General features: G+C 45.7%; 1 protein-coding gene across 5 annotated transcripts in view; it reads left to right on the top strand.

Annotated features, from left to right (window-relative positions):
• Window positions 1-18,965, top strand: part of SLO2 (slowpoke 2) — a 488,163-nt gene that overhangs the window by 411,557 nt on the left and 57,641 nt on the right. For all 5 annotated transcript variants that reach the window (XM_055063162.2, XM_055063163.2, XM_055063161.2 and 2 more), the window contains 8 exons: window positions 6,692-6,766; window positions 9,598-9,681; window positions 10,293-10,387; window positions 11,855-12,203; window positions 12,904-13,040; window positions 14,911-14,974; window positions 15,420-15,528; window positions 18,282-18,390. In XM_055063162.2, the coding sequence (XP_054919137.1) occupies window positions 6,692-6,766; window positions 9,598-9,681; window positions 10,293-10,387; window positions 11,855-12,203; window positions 12,904-13,040; window positions 14,911-14,974; window positions 15,420-15,528; window positions 18,282-18,390 (1,022 nt within the window). The remainder of the gene's footprint in view (window positions 1-6,691; window positions 6,767-9,597; window positions 9,682-10,292; window positions 10,388-11,854; window positions 12,204-12,903; window positions 13,041-14,910; window positions 14,975-15,419; window positions 15,529-18,281; window positions 18,391-18,965) is intronic.

Raw genomic sequence — 18,965 nt, 5'->3', positions numbered from 1 at the left:
TCTTCAGCCAAAATTTTGCTGCCATGTCGTCGCCGCTGCACAAGTTGCTCACGTCGGGCACTGCCTTCCCTTGGACAGACGAATGCGAACTTTCTTTTCAAGCCCTCAAGCAAGCATTAACCACCGACCCTGTCCTCTGTCACTTCGATGAGAACGCACCAACTTGTTTGCACACCGACGCTAGTGGTCATGGGATCGGTGCTGTCCTTCTACAGCGTGATGCCACCACACGAGAGAGAGTTGTTGCCTATGCCAGTCGCACATTAACGGCTGTCGAAAAGAACTACTCGATCACAGAGCAGGAATGCCTCGCAGTAGTTTGGGCCATACAAAAATTTCGGCCATATCATTATGGGCGCCACTTCACGGTCATAACCGACCACCACGCCTCTATGCTGGTTGTCGTCAATGAAAACTTTGTCTAGACGCATTGGTCGCTGGGTGGTCCGCTTGCAAAAGCATGATTCTGACGTTTTCTACAAGTCTGGGAAAAAGCATCAAGATACCGACGCTCTCTCTCGCTGCCCCCTGCCACTATCCACTATCCTATTTTCCTCGAGTACATCTCTCCATCGCTCGCCACTTGATGATGAGACTAAGTCTCCATTCCCGTTATTACCTCTAGCGGTTACTGGCACGTTATCTTCCAATCGCGTCCCTCAACTCGTCTCGTGTCAACGTTCTGATCCCTACTGCAACAGCATTATGCAACGCCTGTGCGGAACTACTTCTGCACCAAATGCCAAATTACGTCGACAACTGCGACTATTTAAGCTCGACAACGATGTGCTGCACCGCTACATTTACAACTCCGACGGACACCGCTGGGTGCCTGTTCTTCCACGTTCGCTGCGCACACAACTCCTTGAAGCCTTTCACGAAGACCCATCTGCTGGCCATTTGGGTTTTCAGAAAACATACCACCGCGTTAGGAGCCGTTTCTTTTGGCCAGGCATGGCTAAGTACGTCGCTTCTTGCGTCCAGTGTCAACAGCGAAAACGACCGACTTCGCCTTCTGCTGGCCTTTTACAGCCCATCCCATGTCCCGAGACACCCTTTGCCATCGTTGGGATAGACCTAGTCGGCCCACTGCCCATGACGCCGGCAGGTCATCGATGGATCGTGGCAGCTATTGACCAGCTCACACGTTAGGCAGAGACCGCTCTCCTACGCTCTAGTTCAGCCTCAGACGTTGCCGCCTTCTTTCTGGATGCCATTGTGCTGCGTCATGGTGCACCTCGTGTACTGTTAAGTGTCCGCGGCAAGACTTTCATGTCAACAATGATCGAAGAAGTACTCGGAGCTTGTGGCACAGTTCATAAGAAGACATCCGCGTGTCACCCTCAAACAAATGGCTTAACAGAGCGATTTCATCGCACACTAACAGATATGATATCAATGTATATCGGGCCAAACCACAACAACTGGGACAAACTTTTACCTTTTGTGACGTTTGCTCACAACACCGCTATCCGACGAACTACGGGGTCCTCACCTTTCTACCTAGTTTACGGCCGTTCACCGACATTCACCATGGACGCCGCTTTCTTCAATGCCCCAACACCTCGGCCAGTATACCAGAACAGTTCGTCTCGAGACTTGAGTAATGCCGTCAACGTGCTCGCTTCAACACAGAAGTCAGTCAACTAGATCACAAGCAACGTTATGACATTTTTCGTCGCGACGTCTCCTTTCTTTCTGGAGAGGTGCTCCTTTGGACGGCCATTCGTACACCCAGTTTGTGTGAGAAGTTTGAATCCCGCTTCCTTGGACCCTACATTATTAATGAACAAACATCCCCCGTGAACTATCGCGTTACTCCCGTAGACGTTTGCTCGGACCATCGTTATCATGGTTTGGAGATCGTTCACGTTTCGCGTCTCAGACGATTCGTTCGGCGTTTCCTTCCTGGCTAAGTCGCGCGCGGAGAAATTAGTCTGAGCATCATGCATACGCCTCATATTCTCATCTGCACATACACATCATCACCGTTTTGGGGGCTCTCACTCGGGAGAATAAAGAGGAGACTGACTGCCTAAACCTTGTCTCACAATATATATATATATATATAATGTAATGTGGTGTTTCTCAGAATACAGAACCTTTTTATAAGAAAAGCTACGAGTGAACGTGGCGTACTTGCCGAGGTGTTACCAGGCGAGGCGGACATACTTTTCCTCTAATAACGTAGGCTTTAGAAGACTAATCAACAAGAATTAGCAAATTAAGTTTTTTATTAGAGTTTTTGGCAGCAGTTCCTTATGTCAAATTTGGAGGCAGTCACGTTTTAATGTGCCACAATTTTGAATATCGCATCTAATTCGCGATATTCATTATTGAATTTCAACATAAGGACTCACGGCGCCTGGCTGCTCGGTCCAGGTATAACATGCAGCACGTAGTGTGTGACGATGTTTGAATGATCGCATGTCGCGGTAAATATTGATGGGCCGTTGCGGCAGATTATTGCCAGGCAAAACTTGATGCATCAGTATGTGCAGCGACTGGTGGTGACGTTCAGTTTAAAATTTCGTCCTGCTTTTCGTCACGGGGCATTTCGTCTCGTATGACAGTGGGGTGGTCATTTATGCGCTCCCGGCGCGCTCGGTTTCGTTATTGCCCGGATTTGATGATGAACATTTTAAATTAGGCGGGATTTTCAAGATTAAAAAAAAATGGGGGTGCATTAAAATGTGATTGTCTCCAAATTTGCCATATAAACAACTGCCCTCAAGGTTCTAGTAAAAAGATAATTAGCAAATCTTTTCTTCTTTAGTCTTCGGGAATTCACGCTATTAGCGACAATGTCTGTCTGCCTCACTTGGGAACTCCTCTGGAAAAACGCCACACTCGCTACGCTCATGGCTTTTTTATTAAAAGAAATATGTATATTCTAAATAAGCACCCCGCATATTGTATTATTTTGTATATTTTATTACAGATCGAGTAGCCATCGCCAGCATACAGCCACAAGGACTCTCCTAGTGATTTTTTTTTTAACTAAGTTCCAGACGCATGGAAAACAAAGTCTTTGCAAATTGAATTCAATATTGATTCTCGGATGGCCTTTTATACTATTCGCATCTAACCATGTTCATGGTGCGTGAAGGAGACAACCGCCGCATTTCGTTAAACTATATATATCTTTTAAAGTTGTATCTTCTTCCTTCGTCGTGTTCTTCTCATCGGAGATAATGTAGTTCTCTTGCGTGAGCTCTCGTTTAATTAGATTTCTCGTCGCTTAATTTCCATCATAATTAATGGCTCACGTCGCCGAAAGCGAGCGTGCCTCCAAAGACCACGCACCGCGCCCGACAAAAAAGACTAAGATACTTCTGAGAATCTGAGAATCTGAGATGAGCAATAGCAACTTCTGGTTTGCACAGCTGCGTGAACTTCTCGCGGGCGCTCTTGGAAGGAAGGAAATTGAAGCGCGCAAGATTGAATGCGTTTTGTGGGAAGGCTCTGTTCACGAGAATGCTAAAAGAAAAGATTGCATGGGTTCGCGTGCCAAGTTTGTTAGAGTAAGGCGAACGTGCTTGGGCACTTCTCTCAGATATTTGGGCACTTCTCTCGGATATTCTCGATTACGGTGGTATGCTTATACACATATGAGTGTGTTCGATCTCAAACTGCGGCGGCCTCATTTCGATGAAGAGAAAAATGCGAGAACACTCAAGTACCGTGCATTGGGTGCGCATTAAAGTACTCCAGGTGGTCAAAATCAATCTAGAGTCCTCCACTACGGCATGCCTGATAACCAGACCGGAGGTTTTGGCACGTAACGCTACAGACTTCTTTTTTTTTTTTTTTTTTTGTTACCTGAAAGTTTCATCGAAGAAGCGGTACTTGCAGCATAACAGCTATGCTTCTGCGACCCCTCTCACATTCTTTACTGCAGCATTAGAGCGAGAAATGGGCCTCAGCAGAGGGCGTACAGTTGATCCGTTCATGACGGTTCGCCTAACGGGATGCCTAATGGGGGCGCCTTGAGGTGGACTCGGGAAGTGAACTACGGTATTAAGGTATACCGCCAGCATGAGCCCAATAACGAGAAAAAAGAAAGAAAAAGAAAACAAATCGATACGGGTATAAATGGCGGTGGTAAATAAATAGCAATAATGACATGCATTGAGTTTCTTGAAACAATAATAAATATTTTGTGCATTCTTAAGCGAAGTTACGCGTCGCGGCGTCGTGACTCTTCGCTAACTGAGTGAGGGATGCTGGGGATGCTACGACGGATTAGGGAGCGCAGAAGAGCTGCATAATTTCCGAACTTGCATTGCGTCAGCGGAACTCTTACACTTTCAGTAAGTCAACAAGCTCCCCTCTTCGCCAATTCAGGCACTGCAATCAATGTTACCCTATGATATTAGGCGCCAGTGTATGCAAATATGCGTCATTCAAGATCAAAGACGTCATCAGTATAGGGTTTCGCGGAGGGGAGAACGAACCACGCTGCTCAGAGCAACTCTAAGCAAGCAAACAGAAAATTATCGTAGGAGGCACCGAAGATCCACAGGCGTTGTACGGGATACGTCAGGCCTAAATCCGGCTCTCTTGCGATTAGGGAGAGAAACAGGGAATTCAGGGGAAATAACGAAGCACCCGTCGGCGAGAGACGTAGTGTGTATAGTACCTTTGGATACTCATCAAATGAAGCACGCCACCGTGCTGAAATACTGCATAAAGCCGACAAAATCTCTCGCGAGAGACCTAACTGATCACAGTAGTACAGACTGAATAAAACAGCAAAAAGACGCCCTTGCACAATGCTAGATTAAAAGAGCGCACAGCTCATGGAGCCGAGATTAAAAGACAGGAGCTCTCGAAACAAAAGAGGCCATACGAATTGGCCGACTGCGAAAGATTCTCCTTGCGCTGTTACAGAAGTGCAGTGGAAGGATGCCATTACTTAGAGCCGTGACTAGAAAAAACAGTGTAGTTTTGTGCAAACTACTAATCATAACAACAATGGTTAACGCATTATTACGCGCACCAACCTTTGCTAAATTTGGCGCAATGTACCAGCTGCAGAAGACATTGGCAGCGGCGCGCAAACAATCTGCTTTTGCAGAACCGCGGCTTCTTGCTTCCCTCTCTTTCCTATCCGGTCTTTTGTTTCCTGTTGTGTTGTTGTTCTTGTTTCTTAACAATATGTCTCCTGTCGCCAGTATAGCTTAACTTCTTTCAGCTCGGTGCTGCTTTATTATGTTTGCGCACCGCGGTGCGTAACTCAACCAGCTACTCGTAAACCAATGGTAACACTTAGCACGCTTGCTTTCCTCCGATGTCATTGTTGCGCAGTGCGCTGGAGCGTTAATTTTCGAGAGTGAAGTCCCCCAGTTCCATACTGGCTGTTATGCCTTCTTTCTTCAATCTTCACATCTTATGCATGACATGACGACGTGATGATGATAATTACGTGGGAGGTGAAACGGCGACGACCGCTGGAGACGCCTCGAAAGCCAATGGAAAGTCGCTATAACAATTGTCATTGGGTCAGTCGCAGTCAATATACGACTGGTGAGAGGTGACGGCCAGTATTAGCAGGCACTTTCGGCGTTGTGTGTAAGTATTTTTTGTATTTATGGCGTTGAATTAATGCAGTGGTGAGCCAGAGAGGGGATTCGCACATAGCCCTAAATATAATAATTGCACATGCCCTGAGAACGGAGCAGTTTTGTTCAAGAAACAATCTAAAAATAAACGCAGAGATTGCTGGACATGATATGGGGGTCTCACAGCGACAAAAAAGAGCCCAAGATGCTTCTGCTTTCTTGGTTCCTTTTGTTTTGTTTGTTTGGCTCGGACTCATCTCTTGGCATCGTCAGTCCTGGGCCCTTATTCGGGTAATCACCCTTACGCCCAGACATCTCCGTTTGTTTTCGGTGTCTGGCCACATTTCACGCGTCGAAACATGGCTTGAGCTGTGCCACAACATAACGGTGCAGCACTCGCGTAATGCACAGCAACTTTAGACGAAAGAACATGCCGACCAGCGACTTTTCTGAGTTCCTCCAGCACAAATAGTCGAAGGCGTTTGATGACAGTTTCTCGGTACTTTCTGAGAATCGCTTGACCTAGTCGCAACGTCTTATTACAGCGGTGTGTGTACGGACGAGGCAAATAGATCGTGTTTAATTCTGAACCATAACGAACCATATGGCGCAAAATTAGGTAGACAAATGTGGTATCGACTATCCTTTGAGTTCACCACTAAAAGAACGAAGAAAAGAAAAGAATGCGCAGTCGAAGGGTCTGTGTAACCTATGAGTGACACTGTCGCGAAAATTTGCACACTGCCAAAATGCAGAAATGAGGCCACCGTAAGGACCACATTCACTGAAGGAACGTAAACACTGGAGACGTAAACAGCCTGACTAATCTTCATACTTTCCTGATCAACAACGGAACATCGCATAGCAGGCCAGTGTCGTAGCGTAATAATGCTGGTACTGAGTCAGCCTTCACCCCGCTGCTTGTTACCACAGCCTACAGTCAAAATGTTTCGTAACTAGTTGTTCACAAGTAGCAGTTGTGTATAAGGACGATGCACGAACTTGTAATCGACCGCGAATCAATCGAAGGGAAGAGTGTGTGTGTAGATAGCTTTATGTGTTTTTCGCTTCTTCTGACGCTTTCAGCTTCATGAGTTCTCATCTCTGCTGTTCACTTTACTTTTCAGGGAAACATTTGGAGACAACTCCTGTCTTTCCGCTTCCTTCTGGAAATTGTCAACAATGTACCATTTATAGTCACTGTGAGTAACTGCACTTCTCTCCCAATCCCTGTTTCGTTGCTTTGTCTGCCTAAGAGTATGATCCCGCCCACACCACATAACGGACATCGCATGCAACATCGCTCAAGTGGAGCACATTTACGAGAGGACGCGCAAACATCGCATAAGTTTCCAACGCGCCCAGATGATCGCCTTTTAGTTGCTCACTTGCCTGATATAGTGCGACCTTTTGTGGTCAGCGTATCTCGTGGTACTCGAGACGCGAAGCGCTCGGCAACTCAAAGAATGCTAATGGAGCAAAAAGCCATTTTTCTTCCGGCTCCCCAGAACCGGCCGAATGCGCATACATTGTCTGGTATAACGTACTGCAAGTTGAATGCAATTTCGCTTTGGCCGTGACTAGCAGTGAACGAAGCAGGGGAGATTTGACTTTACAACGATGCGACTAATCATTCCTAAAACTTTGTCCCTATAACGCCGTGGTCTCCTCTGTCCAACCAGTCTGGCCTGTGCCTCTTGAGGCATCACCATCGTTGTAGGCTTGGAAGAATACAGAGGAGATTCGGCGAATTCATGGGGTGGTTATTCTTATTTTTACTGCTGCTTCTTTGGACAGCTGAGCACTTCGTGGTCAGATTCGCATTTGTTCTTGCGTTGGCCTAGAGCTAGTGACCATTTTGCTTCTGCAACACCGATGCTTGAATCTCTTATCACTGAGAAATGTTCCGCTCGTATCCATCTAACAGAGACAAATACATTCTCTTTGCGTGTGTATTTCTTTCTGCTTTCGGTGACGCGTATGTAATATGGCAGCTTCTTCGAAACTATTTTGACACAGCACTAACAATGTGCACTACATTGGTGACTTCTGATAACCTTTTCCTCCATTTGTCCCAGTTCAGGGTTGCAAATCGCATTCAGTCCTGCTTAGCCGCCTTGCCTTTCACTTATCCTTTTCTCTCTCGCTCAAAACTATTTGGTGGAAATAGGAGATCAAAGGAGATCATAAAGCAGTTCTGCCAATGATCAGAGAGAAAAAGAGACACACACATATGCAGGCGTCATCGTTATGAATTCCCAGCTATGTGAAAAAAAAACGGCGATGACACACTTGTTCATACATATATATATATATAAATTAAGCATTCTTCCACACCGGCTAACGTTATTGTACTTTCATGCGCATTCGGATTTGAAAGAGTGTAACTGTAGAGAACACGTGCACACATCCACGCGCAAGCATGCACACACAATGAGGGAGCATGTTGCTCATGCATACGTGGTTTGAATTTCCTTTCTGTTGCCTAAGGTTAGGTTGCTACAATGTACAGTGACCATGTTATGCAACATGTCGTTCTTTCTACAAACCACAATGTTAAAAATCTAAAAATTAATCACCACTTTAAGTGCTGCAGTTGCGCTTAGCCGAATACTTCGGCTCAATCATTCTTGGATTTTTCTATTTATTAGCCTCAGACCACGTGTTCACAGAGAGAGTAAGAAAAGGACGCATAGAAAGGCAGTGAGGTTAACTAGAGGCAGTTCCGGTTGGCTACCCTGCACGGGGGGAAGGGTGAAGGGGGATAAAAATAGAAAGAGAGTGGAAGGGGGAGATATAGAGAAATAGAGACGAGCACGAACAAACCGCGTACGCTAGAGAGCGGTAGGTGGCGGCGTTCTTAAAGTCTATCGTGAAGCCCTGTAGACCGCAGGAACCTTAATAACGCGAGTAAGGCCTTCAGCGCGGATTTTCTGTGGAGTACTGACCTAAAGCTTTGAGTTCTGATGGTGGACGATTGTCCAACTGGTCCAGTACTCTGCACAGCACTTGTCTGTGGGCACTATATCGCGGGCAGACATACATAATGTGTGCGAGCGTCTCATTGCTCTTGCATGTGTCGCACGTGGGGCTGTTGGCTATTCCAATAAGGGAAATATATGAATTCGTAAATACAACACATAGCCACAGGTGGTACAGCATGGTCTGTTCACGTCGTACATGGTAACCCAGGCGGTAGGTTAATCCGTATGTCTGGAGACAACGAACGCAAACGACACATGGTAAAAATGTTCGAGTCCCTCAGGGGCAAAGTAGATTCACGGGACATCAAACCAAGCCGCAGCGTCTGTTCGCGAAAGCGGAATCAAGACACGTAGACCACTTTCATTTGCAGATCGGGCGGCTTCGTCGGCGTGGTCATTCCCGTTGCTGCTGCAATGTCCTGCAAGCCATTGAAAGCTTATGTACCTGCTCAGAGTTTCTACTGCGTTCTACGGGGCACATTCAATGTAATACCATTACATGCTTTAACATTCTGCTTTAACACCTACCGGCGGTGGTGCGCTGGTAGGAGCGGCGCTAGTGAACAACCTTAAGCCCCATTAAGTACATATTCATGTGCAAAGGTTGACGAGATGACAGCCCTTAAATGGTATCGCACCGCACACCCCACGATCACACCGCGTGTTCGTATTCTGCTGGTAGCACGTTATCTATTCATTTTTCTATTAATCAGGAACAGTCAGAAAGACACACACTAATAATTCTCCCGCTTCACTTTTAAGTGCATCCATTGACGTGTGCCATCGTAGGTTCCGGTAGCTCTTATATTTGTTAGTTTACGCAGCAGCAACGTATACGCGTGCACGTGTGTTCATTTACTCTGCTAGGTTCGTGTTTTCAAATTGGCGACACTGGTCCACATACAAATTATGAATTTATGTTTGTAACGGAGTCTGGACATTCGCGGAGTGATGCTTTCTGTGCCTGTGCCAGAAAGCGATGTCCGTGCTTTGCTTACAAAAAATGTCACCATCATCTCATTCGTCGTCCTTTTGTTGTTTTATTCCAGATATTTTATGCACCTTTACGGAATGTATTTATACCAGTGTTTCTTAACTGTTGGCTTGCGAAGTTTGTACTGGAAAACATGTTTGTAAGTATATACGACATTCTCTCTTATTTGCAGTTTGTTCTCGTCTAATCAAACATGTATAGACGGTAGCCACGGTGGAAGCTAATGTAAACTCGCATTCAGTTCGCGAGTCAACCTGTGTAATATGGGCTGGCAAAAAGAAAAAAAGAAAACCGTTAAGAAACGCCGCCGCGAGGCTTTTTTATGAGGACATGTAACTCTCGGTACGCATTATAAACAACTCGGGCTTGCGCTTTCATGGAGCTTTTCGTCACACTGCTCTCTAATTGTGCCTGAAAAACAATCTCTTAGCCCGATGCGCATGCCCTCTAGAGTTTTCCTTTTAACTTTTTCCCAAGCAGTAGTAAAAATGACGCGTTCTCTAAGCTCCAATATCTTTTATCAGTGTGTTTAATGATACGTTACTAGCATGACCTGAAATGCGAAGTTAAACGGGAGCACCTCTAATCTGCATACAATTGCTTGAGGCTGTGACGTGGCGTCGCTCCATATAGTCGGTCGTTGACCACGCTGTGGCCCCAAAAGACGGCCTATGTGCGACGGACTGACACCTCGCGACGCGTGAGTGCTCGTGAGTGCAAGTGCCGCAGTTTTCCCGCTTGTCTTTCCAGAACGATTTACATCGAGCCCTTCAGAAGTCCCAGTCCGCACTCTCACAGCGGCTGCTCATCCTCACCGCCACCTTACTCTGCCTCATATTCACTAGGTGAGCGAATGTATCGCGCACAAGTTTCAGGCCCAAGCCATTGCGTACAAGTAATGACGCATCAGTCGTGTACCTAAAGGCACACTGCTCATAGCGTTAGGCCCTATAGTATACCGGTGCGAACCGATATAAGGTGTTGCAGAGTACTTTCCTCGCGAAATCGCTGCTGTTTTTAGGAAACCTGCGCGACGTGTTACGTAGCACGACGACTACGTACCTGCACTTCTCCGAACATATTCAAATCCGTTAAGAGCCCATAACATCCATTGCTGTAAAAGTGCTGCTACATAGGTGGTGGTGAAAATGTAGCGCGTGCTTTGTGAGGACAATTCTTGCTTACTTGCTGCGCATGCAATCACTGATTGTGAGCAATGACGGGGTCAGTATATTTGTAAACGTTATTTTCCCGATTTCCGGCCACGGCGGCAGGATTCTGATGGGGGCGGAATAGTAAAACGCTTGTGTACCGTTCTTTTTGGTGCACGTTAAAGACCCTTTAGTGGTCAAAGTGAACACGCCGGAGCCCTCCACTTATAATAGCCCACTGTGCAGTTTCTGGACGTTAAACCCCACAATTTAATATTTCTATTTTTATTCCAGCGTAACTTGGAGCATTTCCAAGATGATCAAACCTAGGCAGAAGAAGCATGCCGTAATATTGGAGAAGAAGCTTTACAATATGCGCGAAAACTTTCTGATGTCGTGCGTGACGTCACCAGATAGCGTGGATGACAGATTGATAAGCGCACGAATATATGAGCTGAAATGCATACATTAGTCATTAGTCATGCATACGGCACAATTAACACCAGACCTGTCGCCATAATTTCATGCGTGCGCGTCTTGCGCCAAGCATCCAAAAACGGAAACCACTCATTAAAATTTCGAAGCTAGAGACTAATCTCGAAGGTGTAAAAGAAAGATCGATGATATGCTCAGTATTTGGCTCTTACTATTTTGTATCTTAGCTTTTACGTCATGCATACCCATTGCAAACTGTGACAGGAGAGGGCGTTAAAGATAATTCACAGATAAACTAAAGTCAGCAGCATCCTCTAGTGAGTAAGCATACCTTAACTCACCACGAACGAATGGTGTTACGTAAAGAGCCCCATCGTTCTGTATTCGGCAGAAAATAATACCGCAAGGCATAACCGCAAGTATTCGATCGTTACAACTGGGTTGAGTGAGGCTTAGAGAACTTCCCATAAGAGCTCAATCAAAATATCATTGTGGTAGATGAACAAAGCAAACGCACAAAATGGACTCGCAAAAGATAAGACGAATCCACACGAGTATGAGGTTAGGCATTGTGGTGCTGTTAAGTTTGAAACACCCAATAGTGACGACGAAGCTGAAGAGTTGTTATAACGACGGCAGATTAGGAGAATTTTATTCCATCGTTCACGGTGGAAACAAACGATGGTTGACGCATCGGCGTTAAATGCGATCTTGCATTCGTTGCAGCGTGTGCGGGTTCCAGCACTTTCAGAGGGCCGGCGTGGAGCACGTGGACCTGTTTGAGAGCTTCTACTTCGTGGTGGTGACGCTGTCCACGGTGGGCTACGGCGACTTCAAGCCAGACGTTTGGCCGTCGCAGCTTTTCATGGTGGCCATGATCTGCGCGGCGCTCATAGTGCTGCCGACGCAGTTCGAGCAGCTCGCCTACACCTGGATGGAGCGTCAGAAGCTGGGCGGCACTTACAGCATGCATCGAGCCCAGAGCGAGCGCCACGTGGTAGTCTGCTCCACCACGCTGCGCGCCGACACCGTCATGGACTTCCTCAACGAGTTCTACGCGCACCCGCTCCTACAGGTGCAGCCGAAAAACGCACAGCTTGGCGTAGTTGTCTGCCACGCTCTCTCTCTCTCTTTTCCATCGGATGGGTCGATAAGCGAAATCTTGCTCCCTGGCTTGCGACCGCTGTGTTGCATGCAACACAGTGGTCACTAGGTACTCGTGTTGGACTTACCAGGCAGAACGATTTTTTAGATGCCAGTAAAGCATGCTGCACGTGTTAGCCGTATGTTTTGAACCTTTCATGGGGCTTTTTTGTTTACTTTGCTTCGTTATCACAATTGCACTCGTTATTGTAGCCTGCAGACATGTCAAATTTTCTATACTCTGTACATCTGTTGACGAGTTTGACTTCTTGTGAAGTGTGTGTATGAAGTTAACCTTGTAATAATTAGCCACCGCACTGTTTGCTTTGTTTCGGCAAGTTAAAAACACCATGGGGAGCACTGTCAACTGAAAACAACTCAGCTTATGCATTAGCGTCTTTTTGCTGAGATAGCGAAGAACTGTATATGTGATAAAGCTGACGGGGCATTGACAAGGGAGGGAATTCCTTGCGATAACCTGCGATTTTCTTTAGCAAGAATTGAAAGATCTCGTAATACAAGTTCATGTATAGTACAGGTTATTGTGTACTACAAGTTTAGTAGCTGCGCCTTTCTTTAGTTCAGTAATGCGCATCTTTTCTCTTTTTTTCCTTCGCCGACACTACGCGCAGGACTATTACGTCGTACTTCTGTCGCCATGCGAAGTGGACGCGACGATGAAGATGATTCTTCAAATACCGATGTGGGCGCAGAGGGTCATCTACATTCAGGGCTCTGCGCTCAAGGACACCGACCTCACTAGGGCCAGGTACGCCGGTGGTTTGCACGCGCCTTGGTTCAAAGCATTCGTTTCCCGCGCATGCCAAGTGAACGAAAGCGTTCGTGTGCGTGAGCTCGCTAAGCCACACCTGCAATTTATTCACGATGAAGTGTGCATCCACGCTTTTATTTAAATAAACATTTATACCACGAGGCAAGCTTCAAATAAGAAATGCAGCCCGTTGCTTTGTGCACTTGCAAAGTTCACATTTCGTTCTTCTCATACACCGTGAACTGGTAGATGCTGAGAACTATGTTGCGTCTAATATTTCTGATACTATTAAAGTGACACTAATGAGCAAAATCAGTTTAGCTCTATTATTAAATTACGCTTCTACAATACATAAAAGTCACTTCTACCTTGAGAGAGGATCTTATGGGGCAGAAGAAAAAAAGACTATTTAAAAAAAAAACGAAAGATGGGCGGCGACGCCGCCTTGGAAGTTTACACACCCACTAACCGTGACGTCATGCAATTGGACGATGTCTGATTGGGCCTAGTTAACTTGTTATTGATAACGATGGATTATATCGTATTCTAAAGGAGCCAAAGGCCCAACTTAGAGAGTTTTACAACTTTTGCCGCGGCACAACCACCCAAATACGAAAACAAGATACCCTGAAATTTGTGACGTCACACTGACGTGCCGGCGCGGTTCGTCAGTGTGACGAAATCTCAAACTGACGCTCCGGCGCGAAGTAAAAAAATATACATATGTGAAAGCTTGGCCTTGATTTTATGTTATAGTAACCAACCTCTTGCCGCGAAATTGACGAAAAATATACTAGTGTTGAAAAAAAAAACTTTACCAATCTAAACTGATTTAGTGTTTCTTTCTTTAGTGTTACTTTATACACTATGCTTACAGCGACTGCTCTGTGCAAGAGCGCCAGTAACCAAAGCGGTATATAGCGCGCTTGACCTGTTCCTATCAGTACAGTAGGCCATGCCACGTTCCTTCTCCTGAGCGGAAATATCCGCGTGTACGTTACTTCTTGCCCGAATAGAAATATTTTTACCGCGCCGTAAGCATTAAAACTCGCGGTGTCTGGCACACGTACACGAAAATGTGACCATTTCCGATGAAAGTATCTCGTATAAATGCGGGGCATAGAGAGATGGCGTATGCACCTTTGCCAGCTTCATCATTACTGACACTGACGCTGCGCATAAATGTGTTCCGAATGCTTAATTTCTCCGGGCAGCTTGACGTAATGACAAGACGCATTTTCTTACCGCACATCTCAGAAAAGCTAAGCGAAAGCACGGGCACTGTACCGGACACATGACCGGACAAGAGACTAAAAAATAACTGCAATGCAGAATAAGTTTCAAGAACAGACTTTTCATTTTTGCAGATGCAGTGTTCACATCTTTCAGTTTAGCAAAACGCTTCAGCCAAGTTCGTTTTCTTTCTTTTTATTATTTAGTGTGTGCGCGTTGCGAGCACCTCTGGGAAATTTCGTACAAGTGGATTTTCAGGCTTATTCCTTTTACTTCTTTTTTCTTTATTTTGTAAGAATTCATTTTGCTTTTAATGACGGAGGCGAATGTTTCGGTTCGTTTGCTACAGAGGTCTCCAGCGCAAGAAAACGGCGCAATGTATATATATATACACGCATTTACTGAGGGCCGATTTTTGTGTTCTCACTTCCTGGGAAGTCAGTCCACAGCGAAACAATAGAAAATGTATTCTCACGTCGTCTTTTCTTTTTCTAGCACTACTGAGTACTAAGAGCTGCTCAAAAAAGTGTTGTCATTTGTTTTGCTTTTCACTTTCGAACAGTGTTTGTGACATGTCCTAACTCTTCGGTATTTTCTTTCGCTCTTTTTTCTTCTCACGCTCGCCGCCGCGTAGAATGAATGCAGCCGAGGCGTGCTTCATGCTGGCAGCCCGAAATTACGCCGACCTCGCAGCCGCCGTAAGATCCATTTTTTCTCTTTCATTTTTTTTTTCACTTGCTCCTGCTGTCTTCAGTTACTGCTTGCCGAGAACTCCAACTGCGCCCACGATTCACGCGCTAAAAATTCGTGTGTCCGCAAAGAGCAGAGGAAAATTTCGTTTTCCCAAGTGTGCAAAAAAAAAAATACACAAAAAGAAACAGAGAGAGACAAATGAAGACAGAAAAACCAATATGCGGTATATTATTCTCATCATACAAGAAACGAAGCAAGCATTTCATTTAGTGCGTCGTTAGAATAATTGAGGTTTGTACGGATGTCTAGCGAAGCACTCACGGGGAGATACATAACGTGGTCTGTGATTATTGTTCTGAAGCTGAGGACATTATGATGACGATGATGGTGACGAGCAGCGAAGTGGGGCTGTTGGTGAGTATCGTATTCTCTCTGGGTCGCTCCTTTCAGGACCAGCACACCATCTTGCGGTCGTGGGCAGTACGCGACTTCGCACCAACTGTTCCCCAGTACATTCAAATATTCCGTCCAGAAAATAAAGTGCACGTGGCCTTCGCGGGTAAGTGTTGGCACCGGAGACTCGCCGGGCTTACTGCATGCGCCTATACGCTCGCCTGCATGCCTGCGTCTGCATGTTTCTGCTGGAACCCCCGATTTGCGTGCGCAATGAATGCACAACTTGCAAGAAGAGCGTCATCGCGAAAGAGAGAAATAAGTGTACGATGCAATATTGCAAATCACAATCTTTTTTTATTATTATTATTGTGTTCAAATGTTGTTACCGCGATGACGACAGATATGTAAAGGGCGGTGCTCGCATAACTCCTCCTCAACAGGGGAAGTTCTTCAAGTACATGAAAATGAATCATGAGTATGCAGGTTGTTGCTATAGTCACTCGCAATCGCATTCCTGCTGTACTATCGAGGTCAGTATGAGCTACATACAACGCGGTAGCGTGCAGCTAGCTCAAAGCGGTGATGCGTTGTATCTCATACTGAGCGCTATAATACATCAAGGGAAACAATTCGACGTGTTGAGCGGCATTTCCGAGAAGGCCCCCTTTTTTGTTACCATCTTGACATCGCTCTAAATCACCGTAAGCGGTGCTTCATTTTCCTTTTTCGTACCTCGCTTTAAGTAACGAGTTATTACGTGGGAGCGTGCAGGTACTGTTAGTGTAAACGTAATCGGGAAAGAAAGAAAAAAAAATGTGATGCTGCAATCACTTCAAAGTTGCGATGCGCATCCGCTCTGCTGCCTGTTTCTTAGCATGGAACAGCGCCCGAAATTCCATACACCAAATCGCGCAAGTTTCCCAAGCACTGGCGAACAGATAGTGGCTGTAGAAATATTGAGGTAGAGAGTATCTCGGCTACTCTATTTCTCTACATTAAACAGCAAAAAATAGAGACACCAATTAATAGTAATCAAATAGTAAATAAAAGATGACAATGAAACTAATCATAAGAACGGTCCCGCAAGAGGAGAGATCATTCGACATCTAACATTTGTCCGCGCCGCTACCAAATGCTACCAAAAGCAGCAGCTGGTGTTGGAGTCCCCCACCTACTTGCATGCATGGCAGGGCCAAACACGCAGCTTGATCAGTTCAACTTCTGCCGCTCTGTACATCTGACTGCACAATAAGTGCTTGTCTGATTCTGACTCGTCTCAGTGGGTCCCGATGGTGCACAGATACAGTGTTTTTTTTTTCCTTTCTTTTTTAATTCGAAAACTTTTTTTTAATTCTTATAAAATTTACTCGAATCACGTTACTAAAGATGAATGATCTGCCCAGATGGACATCACATGCAAAAAGAAATACAGTAAACCAAAGCAGTCAATTGACAACTTAACCTAATTGCATGAATAAAAAATTCTAATTGCAAACTTACGGCACATCTTTACACTGTAAATAATATTGGTTTCACCGCGAAGCGCTGCTCGCGGTGCAACTGCGCCGTGACGTAGTGATGTGGCGTAAAATAAAGCTTGGCCATACGGCGCGAGAAAGCGGTCTGTCTCGCTCCTGCTGCTAAGAGCGGGAAGTGCGACGGCAGCTTCATTATAGACCATGCTTTTTACATTACGCATAGGTTCAGACGGAGAGCCGCGCCTCGTGGTGCCGCGTGCACAATCAGGGAAATTGAAGGAATAATTTGACGCCACAATATTGCTGCCTGCATGCAGAAAACAAAAATAACGATCAATAGCCTGGCAAGGGAACAGCAGTTCAGGATTACCAGTCAGCCTCTAGAGCATGAACATGAGTACTTTTATCTGGGTCAATTACTCACAGGCGACCCTGCTCACGAGAAGGAAATTTACAGAAGAATAAAAATGGGTTGGAGTGCATACCGCAAGCAGTATACCAAATCCTGACTGGGAGCTTACCACTGTCGTTGAAAAGAAAAGTGTACAATCAGTGCATTCTACCGGTGCTAACATATGCGGCGGAGACTTCGAGGTCAACACAAGAGCTCGAGAACCAAATTAAGGACCACGCAAATGACGATGGAACGAAAAACGTTAGGTGTAACATTAAGAGACCGGAAGCGAGCGGTGTGGATCAGAGAGAAAACGGGCATAGCCGATATTCTAGTTGACATTAAAAGAAAACAATAGAGCTGGGCAGGCCATGTAATGTGTAGCGTAGATAACTGGTGGATCATTAGAGTTACACAATGGGTGCCAAGGGAATGGAAGCGAAGTCGAGGACGGCAGAAAATTAGGTAGGGTGATGAAATGAGGAAATTCGCAGGCACAAGTTGGAATCAGCTAACACAAGAAAGGGTTAATTGGATGTCGCTGGAAGTGGCACGTCGTCCTGCAATGGATCAAAAAAAAGAAAATAGTATGATGATGATGATTGCTGCCTACATGGCTATCTTGAAATGTAGAAACACAGGACTAGACATTTATGCCGATTTCCTTCAACTCTCCAACGCCGTAGAGGTTGTAACTAACTTGATTAACGTAATTATATGAATTAGTAAATGAATTGAGGCCGTTTTACTTGCAAGAGATGTCCACCTGAGCAACCAATATATATATATATATATATATGTATGTATGTATACATTGTATAAGCGTACTGGCGTTTAAGGGCTGCTTATAGCCCAGCGACGAAGGTACCTTTAAAAGACCCATATGCCCTACAATCATTAATATGCAATAATATCATATGAACGCACGTAACCATGAGAATGGGGGTCTTTTGTGTAGGTTTCCACGGTATCGCTGTGGAGCTAACATGCACGCATATCGTATAAGCCCGCAGAAACTGTGACATCGCTGTTGCTTCCACGCAGAACATGTGGTTTGCGAGGACGAGTTCAAGTACGCCCTGCTGGCCAACAACTGCCTCTGCCCCGGTGCCTCCACCCTAGTAACGCTCCTGCTGCACACGTCGCGCGGGCAGTGAGTACACGCTTTCACCACGAGCGCCATTTCACGACGGCGTGGCGCTCTCGCTCGTGCACTCGAAGCAAGTGATTCGTGCATCCAACGTTTTGCTTGCGCTCATCTTCTCTAGAACTGCCATATGCGCGAACACTGGCATCCTGTATCACAACGCAGAATTCGCCAACACTCAATAAATAATTCATTGACAGCTCGAACTTCTTTTTAGAACTCAAAGAACGGCCGCTAAGACCGGTGTACTTAACGTCACTGATAGCAGTGTTACGTCACAGCACAGGTGCAGATTGCGAATGCTTGAGGGACGCAAAGCTGCCGGCTGTGTCGCGTGCGGGACGAGGCAATGCGGAATGTGCGTGGAAGAGCATCGACATGGGTTCTCGAAGTGGCATCTCCACCGTTCGTCCTTTTAATGATCGCGTAAATAAGACGAGATCGCATGGTCGCCCCAGATGTTTTCTTAATTGTAGCCTTTCATTTGTTTGTGCATATTTTAGTTCGAGGCTTCTCTTTTTATTATTTTTGTCTTCTAAAAGCTATTCACCAAAGGTGAACAGAACATGCAGCACGCGAAA

Source organism: Dermacentor andersoni, chromosome 1, assembly GCF_023375885.2.
Source record: "Dermacentor andersoni chromosome 1, qqDerAnde1_hic_scaffold, whole genome shotgun sequence".
Taxonomy (NCBI): domain Eukaryota; kingdom Metazoa; phylum Arthropoda; class Arachnida; order Ixodida; family Ixodidae; genus Dermacentor; species Dermacentor andersoni.
This window is presented reverse-complemented; position numbering and strand designations above follow the sequence as displayed.